A 17,616-nucleotide genomic window follows, 5' to 3' on the forward strand; every position below is an offset into this window, starting at 1 on the left:
AAATAATAAAACATTTGAGATGACAAATTATGTTGTCGTGACTCATGCGAGTGAAAGTTTTTTTATCAATCATGCCAGATCCTGGACACGTTCAGTTTTTTCGCCAGGAATTGTCATGTCAAAATAACTGACGTAAATTTTTTAGCATTTTTATATTTTGTTAGGTCTTATTCAATTTAGAATTTTGTAGGATTTTCTTCCTATGGGATTTTTTTCGTATGTTGAGCATTCGTTTTATACGAACAGAGGTGCAAGAGTACTAAGGATTATGCCCATATTCTTTTTCATACGGTGTTGTTGAAAGTGCGTTATATCGACTGGAGGGGGGTTGAATAGGCGATTTTTATGAAATTCTTTGCTGAGGAATTTGCCGGTGAGGAAATTTCTTAGCGAAGAACTACTAGCAGCGGAATAAGTACTCAACAGTAAACATAACAGAATACAAGCATAATCATCATGATGAAATAAAGACAGGCACAGAGTACAGGAAACGTAAGCACAGGATAACACAGGATGAAGACAAATAGACTAAAGAAATTGAACTGAGGAAATTGAGAAAGTCTTCAGTCAAAATCTTCAAACACAGATATGAACAAGTACACAACTCAATTATGAGGAAATGAAAGAGTTGAGGAAATGGAACCAGTGAGCTTGGTGAAGACAATGATTTGGTAGACCAGTTCCAACTGCTGTCTCAGTTGTACGTCTGATTGGAGCGGCTGAGTATTTAAACTCGAGGACACCCAGTCCCGGACACCCAGTCCTGAACACGCAGCTCAGGACACCCAGTCCTCACCGTATTCTCCTTGAACTAAGGTCACACAGACTTCGCCCAATCACTCGTGGTAAGTCTTCAGGCGACTTCCAAACCTTCACAAACTTGGTCACTCGGCGATCCACAATTTCTCTTGGATGCTCTAGACCATGACGCCTAACCGTCTGGAAGAAGCACAGTCTTCAAAGGTAACAAGCGTCGGATCCACGCAGGATCAATCTCTTCAGTGATGCTCAATCACTTGGGGTTTGTAGGTGTTTGGGTTTTGGGTTTTTCCTCACTTGATGATTTTCGCTCAAAGTCCTCGGAGAATGGGTTACTCTCAAATGACAAGTGTCAGTTTCTCTCGGAGCAGCCAACCAGCTAGTGGTTGTAGGGGGCGGCTATTTATAGCCTAGGGAACAGCCCGACATGATAAGACATAAATGTCCTTCAATGATATGACCGTTAGGTGGATAGATATTTTGGGACAGCTGGCGCATAGGACAGCAACGGTCGGAATTTTGAGTAGCAAAATCCTCATGGCTATCATGTTCCTCACTGTGTAGGCAATCCGCACTGGCGAATTCCTAACTCCTCAGTCAGGACAAATTCCTCAGAGACCAAAAGAACTTCGTCTCTATCACTGAAGAAATTGACTGAATTGTATGAGATTTCCAATGGCTTCACTCGAAGGGATTGGTACGTGTAGGATTTTGAGTTAAGCATCACATGGAAATTTTTTCTTACTATTTCCTCGACCCCCTTTAACAGTACGGTGTTTCCTATGACTCAAGAAAGAGAAAATGAAGCTACGAAAACAAAAAATCTTCACGCTTCATGTTCCTCGAACGAATACCAAGTCTTCAAGGTCACACCAATTTCTTCACTTTCAAAGTCTTCAAAAAGTCTTCAGTGATTCAAAGTCTTCAGTCGAAGAACTTCATTTTTTTGGGTCGACTTTCTCTGTAAATATCAAACTCCTCATAAGCTTATAGACCTGTGTACACCCACAAACGCATTAGTCCCTTAACCTATAAGTCTTCAATACACCAAAATCACTAAGGGGCACTAGATGCACTTACAATCTCTCCCTTTTTAGTGATTGATGACAATATATGTTAAGTTTTTAACGGGGATAAATATATGAAGTGTAACTACTGATATTAAGAAATTTGATTGCAAGATATAGAAGAAGTCCCCCTGAAGATGTGCATAGTGAGGAATTTGCTTTTGAAGCAATGCACACTTGAAGAGTTGAATCATGGAGATCTCCCTCTATATCTTGTAATTCATACACGCATTTGACATATAACAGAGAAGAATTTGAAATGCATGATGAAATATGGTGACTGATGTAATTCAACATGCGTGCAATAATATTAACGAGGAATAAGCATGCAGAAAAACATATCAAAAGTATCAGAGCACCATCGGGTTTAAGTTTACAACTCGATCCAATAAAGTCTCAGAAGAACAAGAGTTGTAACTTAACAAAAAACATCCATATAGAAAGACCCGCTTGAAGACTAACTCAAAATTCTCCCCCTTTGTCATCAAATGACCAAAAGGATCGAATATGAGGACTAACGTCCCTGAAGAATATCAAGTTGATGAAGGAGCGCCAGCGTTGTTGGGGTCGTTTGTCGTAGTAGGGCCTGCCGCAGTGTCGTCCAAATCTTCATTTTCATCAGTGTCGCGCGATGAAGAATATGAGCTGGCCACCAGAGAAGGAACCTTGACCTTCTTGAATTTCCTCGATGGAGGTGCAGACCAGTTAAAATCTTCATTGAGACCCATTTTCTTCAGATCTTCTTCACCATACAGATGTGACAGGATTGCCCAGGTGCGCCCGAAGACTTGATGGAGGTAGTAGTGATTTTTCTTCACTGCATTGTGTGTGGCAGTCATGTTGTGAAGAAGTGAACCAAACTGACGCTTAACCCATTTGTGATTTCGATCCACCTTCTAGTGAAGACTAAGCAGAAGTTCACGGCCAGTCATCACGCGCGGAGCAGTGGCTTGAGGAGTGGACTTGGGTCATTGGCAGAGTCATGTGTGGCAGAGTCATCATTGGTGGAATAAGATGCAGCTTTGCGAAACTGACCATCCAATGGACGAATGCCTTCATCTATTACAGCTGGTGCCTTGCCCTTTCCATCAACTGAGGAATATGTCTGCTTGAGGACTTCAATTAGGGGCAAGTAGCTGAGGTGATTCTGGAAATCAGCTTTGTAGTTGAGTGAAGACCTTGTCCTGAGGAATCTCATAATCCAAGGTGCATAAGGCTTCAGCTCAAATGGAGATAGTGCAACATTTGCCATAGTCCTCATGAAGAAATCGTGATAATTGACAGGAATGCCATGAACGATATTGAATACCAGATTCTTCATGATGCCAACAATTTCCTCATCAGATGAGCCGTGGCCTTTGATAGGACTGATTGTCCTCGTAAGAATACAATAGACAGTTCTGGGCACGTACAGCAATTCCTTCACGGGGAATTTGGTTCTTGGTGCTTGACCTGGCTTCAAAGGTTTCATCAGCACCTGCATGTAATGATGTGTGGGCTCAGGTTCACTATAGATGCAGCGAGCTTTTTCAAGGGGAGGACTGAGTGGTAGAGCACGAAACAATTCAGATGCTGGTGCAGTATACTGAGTGTTTTCAGACATCCAGTCCAGCACCCATGAATTCACATCTTCAGCATCTCCGGTGATGTGCAGCGTTGCATAGAATTGAAGAATCAGTTCTTCATTCCAATCGCAGATGTCAGAGCAAAAGTTTAGCAGTCCAGCGTCGTGAAGAACACTGAGGACTGGTGCGAAGCACGGCAGAGATTTCATATCCACGTGAGGAATATGCTCATGGTAGAAGATTTTCTCCTTGTTGAACAGCACTAAGAAATAGAAATTGGCTTGACTAGCAGTCCAAAAACGCCTCTTCCTAATGCGAGCAGAGTTATATGGGTTGTAATCTTCGAAGAATACGTGCTCGCCGAAGAAATCATCAGCCTTGAACTTTTTCTTGCGTGAGAATGGATCCTTTGGCTTCGGCAGAGGAGTGTTAGTGAGTTGCATCATGACCTTAGAAATCTCAATCGCAGGTTCTTCAAGCCGAGGAATTTCTGGTTCCTCCTTAGTGGCAGTCTGCGTCGTTGATTGTTCAGCAGCAGCAGTTTCTTCAGCGCTAGTGGCTGGAATTTCCTCATGGACAGATGCAGTGGGATGAGTTTCTTCAGAGCCCATTTGAACAGTTGGTGCAGGCGACTGAGGTATTTGCTGCAGCAGTGTGAACATTGGAGAGTTTGGATGCTGACTTTTCCAGAATTCATCACTGATTACGGGTGTGGAGTAGCCAACGTCCACATCTTCATCTTCCATTTCTTCAACGTCAGCCTCTTCAGCTGTAAACTGAGGCATGGGCATTCTTCATCAAAAGGAACAAGGTCCTTTGATGGCCTGGTTGAGATGGGAACAACATCAATCGGATTAGCAAATGAACTTGTCATAGGCTTCATCTCCTTCGGAGCTGAAGAATCTGAAGCAGCTGATGCTTTCCTTTTCTTCACTGCAGCACGCTCTGCAGCCTTGGTCTTCTTCACATCTGATGCAGATGGAAGGATTGGAGTTGAAGTTGGTGCAGGAGCAGCTGAGGAATTTGGTTGATTTTCTTCAGGAACAACTGATGCAGTTGCCCTGAGTTCTTCATTTTCTTCAGGCGCACCACTAGTGGGTGCCCTGGCAATTTCTTCAGTGGCTGGAATGCAGTCATCAGCCCTGGAACTCACATTTTCTTCAGCAGCCTGATTATCATCAGCGGTGCTGGCATTTTCTTTAGTAGGCTGAGCAGATGCTTTAGCCTGAGGAATTTCCTGTTGCGTTGGGGCTGCAACATTGGAAGTGAAGTTATCCGCAAGTTTCACAAAACGAACCTTGGCTCCAAGCCAATCAGCGCGATATGCGTCAAAGTTATCACTGAGTTTCTTGATCTCAGTCTGAATAGTGACAAGTTCTTCAGTTGTCATAGAGACAACGTTTTTCTTGAGATAGCACTCTTTCTTGTACTGCGCTTTCTTGATCTGCCTGGCCTTCTCAAATTTCCACTTTTCTTCTTGAATGAAGTGGGTCAGCATGTGATTTTGGCCAGAAGTCAGCTTGAAGTCAGGCATGGGAGCGTTGGGGTCCTTGTGTCAAACATCAATGTAGTCGAGGATCAACTTGGGATCCAAAAGCAGTGGCACCCCTGTTCCTTTGGCTCTAGCGGCCCTGACTTGTCTGTCTCTGATGATTTCTGCAAGTTCATCATCATCAGCTTCGTCTTCTTCAGACGGCACTTGGAAAGCGGCTTGTTTCTTTTGAGGACTTGGGCGAGGACCTCGTCCAACAGTGGCCTTTGTCTTCAGTAGTGAGGGGCCAGTTGAGGAACTTGGTGCAGCTGAGGAACTAGCTGAGACACCTGAGGCAATGGAGATGCCTGCAGTCCTTTGGCATGAGGCGAGATGCACAGGTGCTGAGGATTTAGTCGGAACAGCTGAGGGCTTAGGTGGAGGAGCTCAGGACTTTGGAGGAACAGGAACAACATGAGGAATTGGCCATGAGGGCTTTGAGGATTCTGGCCGTGAGGGTATTGCTCAGGAACTTGGCCTTGAGGGCATTTTTGGTGAAGCACTTGGCTTGCGCGCAGGCTTTTTTGATATAGTCTTCTTTGGCTTGACAGCAAAGGCCTCAGCAGAGGCAGCAGCAGCAGCAGCAAAGTCTTCATTGAATTTCCTCACTGCTTCTTTGGCTTGCTTAGCCAACTTGGCTTGGCGCTTGGCCCATTCATCAGGATAGTCCTCGTCACGCTTGAGGCTGGTGGGATCAGCGATTTGGCCAGGTGCCAATGGAGCTCTTGGGCATGGAGGATTGAGTGCGAATTTCTTCATGTACTTTGGAGTTACATACCTGTACTCCCTCCACTCTTTTGCCCATCTCCTTTCTATTTTCTGAATGCGCACCTTGCGCTCATTCTTAGTTTCCTTAGTAGGTGTGCAGTACCCAGCATATATTTCATCAGGGATCTCAAACGCTGTATTGACCTCAGGCCTCTTTCCTCCCTTCTGTGGCTTCTTACCGTCAGCCATTTTCTTTAGTTGAGGAATTTGGACAATTGAATTTTCTGAAGAAGTATGCAACTTTTCTTCGAGGAACGCCTGGACGAAGAACACGACGAACTGGAGTGAGAAGATGTGAAGTTCGTCTGTGCAGATCTTCCACGCCCTAACTTGACGGAGGAAGACGGCTACAGCGGCGGCGGAGTGAAGATTTCCGCTGTCGGCGCGAGTACGTCGGCGACGAGGTCGAGGCAGTGAAGCTCTTCCTCACCGGCGGCGATGAAGTATCGGTGGCGCTAGGGTTTAAGAAGGTCGAGCTGGAGAGAGAGGTCGAGCGGAGTAAAAGAAGTGAGGAAGGGGCGGAGGGGTATTTATAGCCACGGTGAAAAACTGCTCGCCCGAAGAAATTGGACGAACGTGCCCCTGACCCTTCTCATTCGCTTGACATGTGTCACCCACGTACTGAGAGGTGGAGATCATGTGCGATCGTGGGTGAGTGGATAAGTATAACGTGGGATGCGGGACGGTTTGAGCGGCAAAGCCGAAAATTTTGATAAGATAGATTTTAAAGTTCCGTTCGCAATTTCTTCAGCTGACAAGGACACAGTGAAGATTTTGAACGAGTTTCAAATAGAACGCACATGAAGAATTTGTGAATAGATTGGGTTGAGTATAGCATAGAGGGGGAAGGGTCCAATCACATTCACTTAGCAGAAAAACCAACTTGAAGAATTAGCAATAAGTGAATGCTGTAGAGGACATAAACTTATATATATATATATATATATATAGCCAATGAAGAAAAACGACGGAAGCAGTGAAGACAATGCAAAGTTGAAGAATATGAATAATTGAGGAATTTCAACTTTTGGTGGTGGCGTGACCCACCATATAAGAATGATGATTTCAGACACCGCGTACAATTATCGTAGGATTCTGAGAATCAAATTCTTCGTTAATTTCTTCACTCTAAGAGTGTTGTTCTTCATTGAATTGAAGAAAAATGTTTCTTCATGTGTCGCACATCTAAGTCATCAATTTTGCATAAGTGTTAGGATGAGTGTCCTTTTCAAAGAACATTCGAAGATTTTAGGATATTTAACTCACACTGCAACTTGCTAAATCTCTTCTCATCCAAGGGCTTTATAAAAATGTCAGCTAGTTGTTCTTCAGTCTTCACATGCTCAATAGAAATGTCGCCCTTCAACACATGATCATGAAGAAAATGATGATGAATCTGAATGTGCTTTGTCTTCGAGTGCTGAACTGGGTTGTGAGCAATCTTGATGGCACTCTCATTGTCACAGAAGAGAGGCACATTCTTCATGTTGACGCCGTAGTCCTTGAGAGTTTGCTTCATTCATAGCAGTTGAGCATAGCAAGAACCAGCGGCAATGTACTCAGCTTCAACAGTAGATAGTGATACACAGTTCTGTTTCTTCGAGGACCAACAGACCAAAGATCGTCCGAGGAAATGACATGTACCAGATGTTGATTTGCGGTCCACATGATCACCAGCATAGTCAGAGTCAGAATATCCAATGAGATCAAAAGCCGAGCCCTTGGGGTACCATAATCCAAGTGTTGGTGTGTGAGCTAGATATCGAAGAATATGCTTCACAGCCTTATGGTGTGATTCCTTCGGTGTAGCTTGAAATCGGACACACATGCAAACACTAAGCATTATATCTGGCCTAGATGCACATAGGTACAATAAAGAACCAATCATGGAGTGGTATACCTTATGATCGAAGTCAATATCATTTTCATCAGTGCACAGATGGCCATTTGTGGGCATAGGAATTTTGACGCCTTTGCAATCTTGCATGCCGAATTTTCTCAGTACATCCTTGAGGTATTTTTCCTGAGATATGAATATGTCATTGCGTTGTTGACGAATTTGAAGACCTAAGAAGAATTTCAACTCTCCCATCATAGACATTTGGTATTCTTCACTCATCATATAGGCAAATTCATCACTATAACGTTGGTCAGTACAACCAAAGATAATATCATCAACGTATATTTGGCACACAAACAATTCACCATCATAAGATTTAATAAAAATAGTAGGGTCGAGTGAACCGGGTTTGAAGCCTTTCATCATGAGGAATTCCTTCAAAGTATCATACCATGCCTGTGGGGCCTGCTTGAGGCCACAGAGGGCCTTGTTGAGTTTGAAGACTTTGTCAGGATTCTTTGAATCTTCAAAACCTGGGGGTTGAGCGACATATACTTCTTCCTCAAGCTTACCATTGAGGAATGCACTTTTCACATCCATTTGATATAAAGTGATATCATGATGGTTAGCATAAGCAAGTAATATGCGAATAGCCTCAAGCCTAGCAACAGATGCAAAAGTTTCATCGAAATCAATTCCTTCAATCTGTGTGTAGCCTTGAGCTACAAGCCGTGCCTTATTCCTCACCACAAGGCCATTTTCATCTTGCTTGTTGCGGTAGATCCACTTTGTGCCGATGATATTGTGCTTGCAAGGATCTCGACGTTTGACTAGTTCCCAGATATTGTTGAGCCTGAACTGATATAATTCTTCTTGCATGGCCTGAAGCCACTCAGGCTCCAGAAATGCTTCATCTACCTTAGTGGGCTCTGTAATAGAGACAAAAGCATAGTGCCCATAAAAGTTAGACAAATGTGAAGTTTTTGAGCGTGTGAGAGGACCTGGCGCTTTGATGTCATTGATCTTTTCAACTTGCACTTAGCTGGTTGTCGTCGAAGAATTTGATCAATGTTTTCTTCAGCACCATTTTCTTCGGCATTTTCTTCAGGTGCATTAGCTCGACGTTCTTCATGTTCTGAAATGAATTCTTCAGCAGATTCTTCAGTGGGAATGACATCCTCAGTAGCCTTGAACTTGATAGTTTCCTCAGGTGCTGGTTCATCTATCACAGTAGATAGGTGCTCTCTTTGCGAGCCATTAGTTTCATCGAACCGCACATCTACAGTTTGAACAACCTTATGAAGAACGTTGTTGAAGACTCTGTAGGTGTGCGAGTCCTTTCCGTAACCAAGCATAAAACCTTCATGTGCTTTCGGTGCAAATTTTGAGTTGTGATGAGGATCTCTAATCCAACATTTAGCACCGAAGACTTTGAAATAACTTACATTGGGTTTCTTATCAGTGAGGAGTTCATAGGCAGTTTTCTTGAAGAATTTGTGAAGATATACTCTGTTGATGATGTGTCACACAGTATCAATTGCCTTAGTCCAGAACCGACGAGGCGTTTTGTATTCATCAAGCATAGTGCGAGCCATCTTAGCAAGAGTCCTGTTCTTACGCTCCACGACGTTGTTCTGCTGAGGAGTATAAGGAGCAGATAACTCATGAGTAATACCAAGTTCATCAAGATAGTCATCGAGACCAGAATTCTTGAACTCAGTGCCATTGTCACTTCTGATGTGCTTGATCTTCACACCAAAGTTGGTTGAAGCCCTCGAGGAAAATCGTTTGAAGACTTCCTGCACTTCATGTTTGTAAGTAACAAGGTGTACCCATGTGTAGCGAGAATAATCATCAACAATAACAAAGCCATATTGAGATGCTTCATTTGAAATAGCAGAATAATGATTAGGACCAAAGAGATCCATGTGAAGCAATTCAAATGGGTGAGTGGTGTTCATGATAGTCTTCGCTGGATGCTTGGCCTTCGTCATCTTCCCAGCTTCACAGGCTCCGCATAGATGATCCTTGAGGGATTTGACATTCTCGATGCCAATGACATGCTTCTTCTTCGCAAGTGTGTGCAAACTCCTCATGCCTGCATGACCAAGTCGTCGATGCCAGAGCCAGCCTTCTGAAGCTTTTGCAAGTAAGCACACGACTAGTTGTGGTCCTGTAAAGAAATCAACAATATACAGGTCTCCTCTCCTAAAGCCTTCGAAGACTTTAGAATTGTCAGCTTCCATAACCACAACACAATGGTACTTACCAAAGACAACAACCATATCAAGATCACAAAGCATTGAGACAGACATAAGGTTGTATCCTAAGGACTCAACAAGCATGACTTTGTCCATGTGTCGATCCTTTGTGATCGCAACCTTACCTAGACCCAATACCTGACTTTTGTCTTTGTCAGAAAAGATGATATGCTTCAGATGCGACGGAGATAATGGAGCATCCATCAATAGATTCTTGTCACCAGTCATGTGGTTTGTACATCCACTATCGAGGACCCACTCAGTGGCTTTGGGTTGATCATCCTGTAGATGAATTAGTGCAGCTTACAAACTCATATACTTCATCAGTGAAGAATATGACATCAATTCATCAGATCAATTTCATCAAGCAAAAGAACAGATAAAGCAATATGAGGACGTGAGAAATGAAAGTTCATTTCTTCATGATTAGCCTGCGTCCTATCAGGCATGCTCAGGTCTCCAGCAAATTTTTCAGACGATTACGTACGTTTGGAGACCTGACCCTGCAGAAGAGATTAGTTCTTTTTCTTCACCACCCACATCTGAAGGGGTGGCAAAGAGTTCATCATTCTGCGAGCTCCATACGAGAAGGATGGCATAGAAGCTAGTCCATTTCATTTCACATAAGAGGGGTTAGAATAAGCATAAGAGTAAGCAGAGAAATTCCTCGAGGACTTATGGACATAATAATTTGAAGAATAATGCACATATCCATAATCCTTAGATCTTCCCTGTGAAACAGACGGGTTAGCACGATGATGTTCATTTGAGGACTTTGATCCTTTTGAGGAATATGATCCATGTGAGAAGTTTTGTCCGTATGAGGACTTGGATCCATATGAAGAATTTGTTCCATATGAAGCATTTGATCTGGGGTTCCTATTCTTCACAGGTGGCGTCATGATAACATTCACCTGAAGATTTTCAAGGCATCTTTTGGGAACCCAGATTTTCTTCATAGGGGGACCGTTCCTGCAGTTAGTGCCAACATATCTAGCAAATACTTCACCATTCTAATTTTTGAATAGTTTGTAGTTGGAGTCAAATGACTCATCATCAGAATGAGCAGATTCACATGCATATCTAGATAGGTTAGATGGATCAACTGGAGGTCCCTCTGCAGCAACCCATGTAATTTTGGGGTACTGCTCAGGCTTCCAATATGTACCATCAGCATTGAGTTTCCTCTCAAAGGCAATACCCTCTTTCCTAGGGTTCCTGTTGAGGATCTGCTTTTTAAGCACATCACAAAGAGCCTGATGCCCTTTAAGGCTTTTGTACATGCCTGTCGTGTACAATTCCTTCAGCCCTGCATCGTTAGTGATACTAGCAATGTCCTCAGATGAGGAATTAGTGACAGCAGAGGCATGTGAAGAATTTGAAACATTAGCAGCATTTGAACATTTCAAACATGGAGGAACAAATTCTTCCTGAGATGCGCTGATTTGTTGAGCAAGTAATGAATCGTGCTCCTTCTGAAGATCTTCATAACTCACTCTTAGCTTTTCAAGATCTTGCTTTTTTTGAAGAAATTCATAAGAAAGCTTCTCATGATCGGATAAGAGAGTGTTATGTTGATCTTGAAGGGTGTCGTACTTAGTATGAAGTCTCTGAAGACTTTCAGCCAAAGCTTTTGACTGATCCATTTCTTCACCCAACATATCATCGCTCTTATTTAGCATGTAGTAAACTTTTTCCAAAGCTCTTTGTTGTTTAGTGGCAAGGAAAGTAAGTTTGACATAGCTGGGTCCAAATTCATCATCACTGGACTCGGATAGGTAGCATTCAGTTACCTCAGCCTCTTTTGCCATAAGGCATGATGCAGAAGATGATGATTCTGGTTCGAATGTCATCGCTTTGAGATATTCCTTGAAGTTCTCAAACCAAGGATCATGACAGGTTCGATGACCTTCATAGACATCAGAGAGACGGTCCCAGATGAGCTTCGCATGATCGAGATGCATGATATTCCTGAACTGATTTTGTGACAGACTGGAGCAGATGACATCCTTCGCCGTGAGGTTGAGATGAGTGTACTTGCGGATGTCATCAGTTTCCGCCATCTTGCATAGACCGGTCAGACCAATCTCAGTGACGGTCCACAGCTCGCTGTTCATTGCCATGAGGCGTTTCTTCATCATGGCCTTCCACTTGGGATACTCGTGACCGTCGAAGATGGGGCATGTCACTTTCGTCATACCTGCGATCGACATAACTAAAACTCCAGGTGGTTAAACCAAAATTACACAGAACAAGGGAGTACCTTACTTTGATACCAATTGAAAGTGCGTTATATCGACTAGAGGGAGGGTGAATAGGTGATTTTTATGAAATTCTTCGCTGAGGAATTTTCCGGTGAGGAAATTCCTTAGCGAAGAACTACTAGCAGCGAAATAAGTACTCAACAGTAAACATAACAGAATACAAGTATAGTCATCATGATGAAATGAAGATAGGCACAGAGTACAGGAAACGTAAGCACAGGATAACACAGGATGAAGACAAACAGACTGAAGAAATTGAATTGAGAAAATTGAGAAAGTCTTCAGTCAAAATCTTCAAACACAGATATGAACAAGTACACAACTCAATTATGAGGAAATGAAAGAGTTGAGGAAATGGAACCAGTGAGCTTGGTGAAGACAATGATTTGGTAGACCAGTTCCAACTGCTGTCTCAGTTGTATGTCTGGTTGGAGCGGCTGGGTATTTAAACTCGAGGACACACAGTCCCGGACACCCAGTCCTGAACACGCAGCTCAGGACACCCAGTCCTCACCGTATTCTCCTTGAACTAAGGTCACACAGACTTCGCCCAATCACTCGTGGTAAGTCTTCAGGCGACTTCCAAACCTTCACAAACTTGGTCACTCGGCGATCCACAATTCCTCTTGGATGCTCTAGACCATGACGCCTAACCGTCTGGAAGAAGCACAGTCTTCAAAGGTAACAAGCGTCGGATTCACGCAGGATCAATCTCTTCAGTGATGCTCAATCACTTGGGGTTTGTAGGTGTTCGGGTTTCAGGTTTTTCCTCACTTGATGATTTTCGCTCAAAGTCCTCGGAGGATGGGTTGCTCTCAAATGACAAGTGTCAGTTTCTCTCGGAGCAGCCAACCAGCTAGTGGTTGTAGGGGGCGGCTATTTATAGCCTAGGGAGCAGCCCGACATGATAAGACATAAATGCCCTTCAATGATATGACCGTTAGGTGGATAGATATTTTGGGACAACTGGCGCATAGCACAGCAACGGTCAGAATTTTGAGTAGCAAAATCCTCAGGGCTATCATGTTCCTCACTGTGTAGGTAATCCGCACTGGCGAATTCCTAACTCCTCAGTCAGGACAAATTCCTCAAAGACCAGAAGAACTTCGTCTTTTTCACTGAAGAAATTGACTGAACTGTATGAGATTTCCAATGGTTTCACTCGAAGGGATTGGTAGGTGTAGGATTTTGAGTTGAGCATCACATGGAAATTTTTTCTTAGTATTTCCTCGACCCCCTTTAACAGTACAGTGTTTCCTATGACTCAAGAAAGAGAAAATGAAACTACGGAAACAAAAAGTCTTCACGCTTCATGTTCCTCGAACGAATACCAAGTTTTCAAGGTCAGACCAATTTCTTCACTTTCAAAGTCTTCAGAAAGTCTTCAGTGATTCAAAGTCTTCAGTCAAAGAACTTCATTTTTAGGGGTCGACTTTCTCTGTAAATATCAAACTCCTCATAGGCTTATAGACATGTGTACACTCACAAACGCATTAGTCCCTTAACCTATAAGTCTTCAATACACCAAAATCACTAAGGGGCACTAGATGCACTTACAGTTGTCCATCACGTTTGGCGACCTCGCGCCAACAGAGAGCTTGACCTTCGGCTCCCTCACCTTTGTTGTGACTGGGGCATGCTGGTTTGACATCAACCCACCGTGCTTCTCTGACCCCACCATCTTCTTCTGGTCGCTCACGTTCGTCATCGGCCGCTATGGCGATCTCCGACTCCGCGTTCCACCACCCTATCGAGCCGTAGGCGTGGTCCCATCGGAGCCATTGTCACCAATACCACCGGCCTCTATCTTAGAGGACGACGACCTCGCATCGACAAACCTCGCGGTTGAAGTCCGTATTTTGGCCTCGAGTTCGGAACATTGCGTCGACCGTACAACAACCCATCGGCCCGCCCTAGTGTCGTATCTGAGCTTTGCTACCCTCAACCCACTTCCGGAAACAAATGGCGGCGAGGATACCGTGGTTAGCATCATCTTCATCTAGGAGACGGAGGAAGGCGAGGAGATCGATACAAGCCTAAAACCGACCCTTACCATGGATGGCGATGAACCCCTACATGCCATCTCCTGGAGCAGGTTCTCATGACGACACCAAGCAGCTCAACGGGCAATAGATCTTCAGCACCAATCATGGCTCCAATCGTCAGCAACACCAACGGATCCGCGACAACTCACGTGATTCCACCGTCCATGGCTCCCCACCTCCGAGCCAATAAGTATCGCTCCATCAGCACCACGTCTTCCACACCAATTGGGCGAAAACCCCATCGGCTTCACCATCCTTGGTACCAGACCCCCGGGGTTCATGACTCTTGGGGCTGGCACCTCGAGCCTCGCCGGAACAACGATGACACCAGCTATCATCAAAGATCGTAGACAAGGCATTGCGGGTGCTCAGCACACCCTTACTGGGAATCAACCCCACCATATGAACAATGGAGGCCCTCGGGCAGGCCACCGTGACATACCAACTACAACTCCAGAGAAACACAACGAAGGTCGCCGTGCGGCAGGTGCGATGAATGGAAAACAAGACGAACTAACGGAGACACCAACCTCAACACCAAACCTGTTCGGCCACTAACGCCCTTGCAACCCTTGGGTGCGAGACGGTCAACGACTTCGATGAAAATGAAGATCCCTTGGGAGCGACGCTAAACCGTCACACGGAGTGCTCACACATCCATCTCACTTTTTTAGCGACGGCGATCCACCCTCGAACTCCCCTCCACCAGCGATGTCGATCCCACCCCTCCTCCCCCCAACCGGAAATGGTCCGATCCATGCGAATTTTGAAGATTAGTGAACATTCTCGAGAAAGAGTAGATTACTAACGTTGTATACATTTCACCAAAAAAAAAAGTGCTCAAGAATGTGAGTACATACATCAACGATCTGGAGATAGCACAATACTCGAACCGGAGAAAACAACTAACGTGTCAAGATACGAGGAGAAAAAAAAATGAAAGAACTACACTAGGCGTATCCGCTTGGATTGCCGAGCACCGTCGAGTCGTTGTCCCGCGCAACGGCGCAGCCCCTGCTCCACCATGCCGCCGCCGGTGCCGGTCGCACACCGCGCCCCGGCTCCATCTCTGGCAACGGCCGCCATGGTCCTCTTCGCGCGGAGCATCTCCCTGAACGTACCCTCGTCGCCGTGCCGCACCTCAAAGTCGTTCCACCGCTTCCAAAAATCATGGCAAACCCCGGGATCCGTGAAGGCCGCCGCGTAGGCGTACAGCGCCCGAGTACGCGCAACTTCCCCGAGCCCGATCTCGATGTCGGCGAACCCGACGCACATCGCCCTCGCGCCCTCGTCGGGCAGCCCGCCGCCGACGATCGCCTGGCCGTACACGTCCCTCGCCTTCAGAAGGCCGTAGAGCTCGGTAGCCCGCGCGACGTACACCCCGTAGACCCCGAGCCTGTCGCCGGCGGGGACGGCGCCCGCGGCCTCCTCGTACACCTTCATGGCGCGGCTCGCGAGGCCGAAGTCCTCCTCGAACCTCGCGTATCTGAGGTACACGGCCTTCTTCCTCTCCGGCGGCGACTGCAGGATGGCCGCCTGGAACAGGTCCCGCACCCTCTCCGGCCTGCACTCCCCGTGCCGCTGGACGGACTTGGTCAGGTACGCCTCCCATATGGCCTCGGTGTGCGGGTGCTTGAAGGACCTGACGCCCCGCTCGTACGCACGGAACGCGTCCTCGAACCGGCCGTGCTGCTCGTGCAGGGACGCGTGGTCCAGCACCAGCAATGGCGTGATGACGCCGAGGTCGTGCATCCTGTCGTAGACGGCGCAGGTGGACTCGAGCGACCCGTGCGTTGTCATCAGGTCCAGGTACACGAGCCACAGCTTGAGACACCGGTGCAGTTTCGCCCGAACGTCCTCGCCGCCGGCAGCAGCGGCGCGAGCCGTGGCCTCGATCGATGGTGGCGTGGTCGCTCGCCGGATGAGGTCGATGGCCCGCTCGGGATCCTGGTGCCTCAGCTCCATATTGGCCCACTCGCAGTAAACCGCGGCGAGGTGCTCCGCCGCCGTGAAGTTCGCCTGCGTGGCTCCGTGGAGGACGTCTCGGGCGCAGTCGACGCTGCCACGGTCCTCGTACATCCTGGCTAGCGCCAGCCAGAGCGTGTGCGGCGGCTTCCCCGTCGCCTTCGCCGGATCGACGGTCTTGATGGTCTCCACGTAGGTCGCGGCGTGCCTCGCGGGATCCTTGTGGAAGATCTTGGCCCGCTCGTGCCACGCCTGGACGTCGTGCGGGTTCTGCGTCAGCAGCACGCTGTTGAGCAGCTCCGGCCGGCGTTCGAGCAGCCGCTCCAGCCTCGCCATCGCCAAGTCTGTGCTGTCCCTGTCCGCGAGCCAGCAGTCCTGGATGTTAACGGTGTTCGCTTGCCCGAGCTCGAGCTCCGCGGCGGCCATGGCGTGCTCGAAGTGCAAGTAAGCGTCGAACACCATCCGGAAGTCCTTGACGGTGGTCGCGGTGGTTGTGGCCTCCTCGAACATGTCCCTCGCCTTGCCATGGAGGCCTCTCCGCGCGTAGTGGCTGGCCAGACATGTCCACAGCACGCCGGCCTCCTCGGGGAACTTGCGGAAGCTGCCGCGGAGGATTGCGTCCACCGGCATACCGGCGACGTCCTCCGAGTGCTGGGCGAGCAGGCCACACAGGTCAAGCAGGAGCTGGCGCTTCGTTGTGCCCTTGACGAACACGAAGCCTTCGTCGTCGATGGCCGCCGCGAGGTGGTGGGCGGCGTCCCGCCATCTGCCGGCAGAGACGAGGAAGGCGATGAACTGCTCGGCGTGGTCGGGGTTGAACTGGAGGTGGCGGCCATGCACGCGGAGGGCGGTCGGGGCTGGGCAGTCGGGCAGGGAGGCGAGGCGGAGGTGGAGCGGCCACACGCGGTGGTGCTGCGTGACGGGCAGCGACCGCAGGGCGCGGTCGAGCACGCGGCGGGCGCGGGTGAGGAGGCGCTGGTGGAGGAGCGAGGAGGCGTACATGTGCCAGACGCGCGGCATCCGGGACATGCCGGCGGCGAGCGCGCGCTCGAAGGCGGCGTCGAGGCCGGCGTGGGCGGCGTGGGTGACGGGCAGCGCGCGCGCGGCGTCGCCGAGCTCCGTGAGGTAGGCGTGCCAGAGCTTGTAGGAACCGGGGAGGGCCCGCAGCGCCCGCTCGTAGATGGCCGCGCGCTTCGCCGGCGGCGCCGCGCGGCGGGCCGACAGGTAGCGCAGCCAGCCGGACAGGACGTCGTCCGCCGAGACCTCGATCTCCATGGCCGCCGCCGTGACTGGCTCTTAAAGAGCATCTCCAACAGCACGTGTAAATTTGGATATCTATATATCCATATAAACGATGGTCTATAAAGATTCTTTGATATACATATTGAGTTTTGCAGCAGAATGTTTATATATAGAACATCTATATTCTCTCCTATATTTTAATATTATTTTCCTACTACCAATTCAACTACCATTTCAATGCATGTAATTGAAACACGTTCAGTCTTGCGTGTGCTGTAGTAATCATAAATCCTATCCCAAAAAGAATTT

General features: G+C 47.3%; 1 protein-coding gene across 1 annotated transcript; it reads right to left on the bottom strand.

Moving 5' to 3' along the window:
* Positions 1 to 14,897: 14,897 nt before the first annotated feature.
* On the bottom strand, positions 14,898 to 17,340 carry LOC123153198 (pre-mRNA-splicing factor syf1 homolog). The gene has a single exon (XM_044572428.1). It carries the CDS (start codon positions 17,338 to 17,340, stop codon positions 15,046 to 15,048), a length of 2,295 nt encoding a protein of 764 aa, XP_044428363.1. The 3' UTR covers positions 14,898 to 15,045.
* Between the last annotated feature and the right edge of the window lie 276 nt (positions 17,341 to 17,616).

This window comes from Triticum aestivum, chromosome 7A, assembly GCF_018294505.1.
Source record: "Triticum aestivum cultivar Chinese Spring chromosome 7A, IWGSC CS RefSeq v2.1, whole genome shotgun sequence".
Taxonomy (NCBI): domain Eukaryota; kingdom Viridiplantae; phylum Streptophyta; class Magnoliopsida; order Poales; family Poaceae; genus Triticum; species Triticum aestivum.